Below are 2,047 nucleotides of genomic sequence, written 5' to 3' on the forward strand. Positions count from 1 at the left end.
AGGGAGGGAGAGAGAGAGAGAGAGAGTTGATCTAACGAGAGCTTCTGGACAAAAACAAAATGGCGACCGGCGTAGTTTGGCTCGATTAGAAAAGTAAAATAGCCGTAAGATCTTTATAGACAACCAAATTAGATTACTTAAATTGTGCTATAACATCATTTTTTTCTTTGTTTTTGTCAATTTGATCATCCACACCGATAGACATACTTTCAGAAATTAGGAAAAAACAAGTCTTATTTCACACCGGGTGAGAATAGCCAAGCTGGCAAGTCTCACCCGTGGTGAGAGGTTGATTGTATTTTTATTTTCACCCGCGATGAGAATAGCCACTTCCTTGTGGCGGAAGGATCCATGAGTCTGCATCTATTGGGACACTTGTCCGTTTGAGCTCCCGTGTATATTCGGACACGTGTGTCCTTCTACTCCAGTATGAATGCGAGTAACCGTACATTGTGGGTCTTTTTGTGTTTAAGAATGACATGCTTCTCTTTCTTTTTGGGCCAATGCATCTTTGCAGTCTGCATAAAATTGCTGTGACTGGGAAAAGCGCGATCGGCGTTGAAAGGTGCTGAAAACCAATCTCTACTGGAAATGACCCGAGGGGGGGGCCAGAGCTGAGGCTTCACAGGATTGTGTCCGTGTCCGAATAGTCACACCCTTTCCATAATGAGCGACCACTATGAAACAAGAGTAGAATAGAGGGTTTGGGTTAGGGTTTGGGGTTGGGTTAGGGTTAGGTCTCTTCTTTAATAGTCTTTATTGTGTTTGTTGGGATGGTCACTAGTTACGGAAGTCCTTCCTGTGTGGCAGTGTGTTGACGTCTTAAAGCTCAGCAGATTGCCCACAAAATGGCTGTGACTTTGCAATCAATTTTTTTTTAAAATATTGAAAAGTGACACTCTCATTGAGAATTAAATGTAGATTAAATAAATCACACATATATAAAAAAAATTATTCCTTTGTATTTTATGCTTTTGCTTGGGAGATGATTCTCAAATTGGACTTTTCTGTGCTGTAAATTTGTTTTTTTATGGGTTCTGCCTTTAGAATTATGATTTGATTGACATTTTAGCCATGCAGTCAACATTGTTTCCCTTTCTAATGAGATCTTTAAAACACTGTTTTAGCTTTATTTGCCTAAAAATTATAGCCAAATATTTAAGTGGCCCTCTGCTTCATTCAGACTGATCAAAATTAAATTCCGCCCAGGTACGGATAAATTCTGGAGACTAAAGAGTTAACCTTTTTGCACAGCATGAGGTGTTGTGATTGATGTGATCTTCTTGACCTTGTTAGATTTTTCTGTGCTTGTTCACCATGTTTGATTCCTCTTGTGCTTGTTCCAGGTGCGCGTGGACACTGACCACTCTGGTCTAAAGCTGACCCTCTACCAGTACCAGACTTGTCCGTTCTGCTGCAAGGTCCGAGCTGTGCTCGACTACCACGGATTTTCTTATGATGTTGTGGAAGTAAACTCTGTGACGAAGAAAGAGCTCAAGTGGTCTGAGTACAAGAAGGTCCCCATTCTCATCGCTGAAGTTGCTGGAAGCAAAGAAGAAGTGGTAAGGGTTAGGGCTATGGTTGGTTAGCTGTGAGGAAGGTGGTGGTCATTCCCATTACTGTGTGGTAGTTATTTTCCTAACAGTCCAGTAATTATTTACGTAACTGTATGGGGGTCATTCACATTACTGCCGTCAGCTGACAAAACGCCTTTTTTTCATTTTGGCACGAACATTTTTTATTTGCTAAATCGATAGTCTGACCTGTTACACAACTTGTGTGAAAACATCAAAGTGAAACTGTGACTAGTTTTTGAATAAATTAACATTTAAATTTAGGAAGAATGCCTTTTTTAAATGGTTACGCTGGCAAAACGCCTTTTTTTAAGGGTTCGCTCACAAAACGCCTTTTTTTTTCGCTGCGGCTTTGGAAAAAAGGCGTTCTGTCAGCAAACTCTGTTCAAGGCAAAAGCCGACAAAACGCCTTTTTATTGTCTTGTTCCAACACTGATTCTGGTCTTGAGTATGATCTCCCCATGCCCCCGCCC

The 2,047-nt window shown here is 40.9% G+C and overlaps 1 protein-coding gene across 1 annotated transcript in view; it reads left to right on the top strand.

Moving 5' to 3' along the window:
- LOC101852364 (prostaglandin E synthase 2) overlaps window positions 1–2,047 on the top strand; it is a 16,842-nt gene that overhangs the window by 3,412 nt on the left and 11,383 nt on the right. Inside the window, exon 2 of the mRNA XM_005088797.3 lies at window positions 1,347–1,562. Coding sequence (XP_005088854.1) covers window positions 1,347–1,562 — 216 coding nt within the window. The remainder of the gene's footprint in view (window positions 1–1,346; window positions 1,563–2,047) is intronic.

This window comes from Aplysia californica, unplaced genomic scaffold, assembly GCF_000002075.1.
Source record: "Aplysia californica isolate F4 #8 unplaced genomic scaffold, AplCal3.0 scaffold00001, whole genome shotgun sequence".
NCBI lineage: Eukaryota > Metazoa > Mollusca > Gastropoda > Aplysiida > Aplysiidae > Aplysia > Aplysia californica.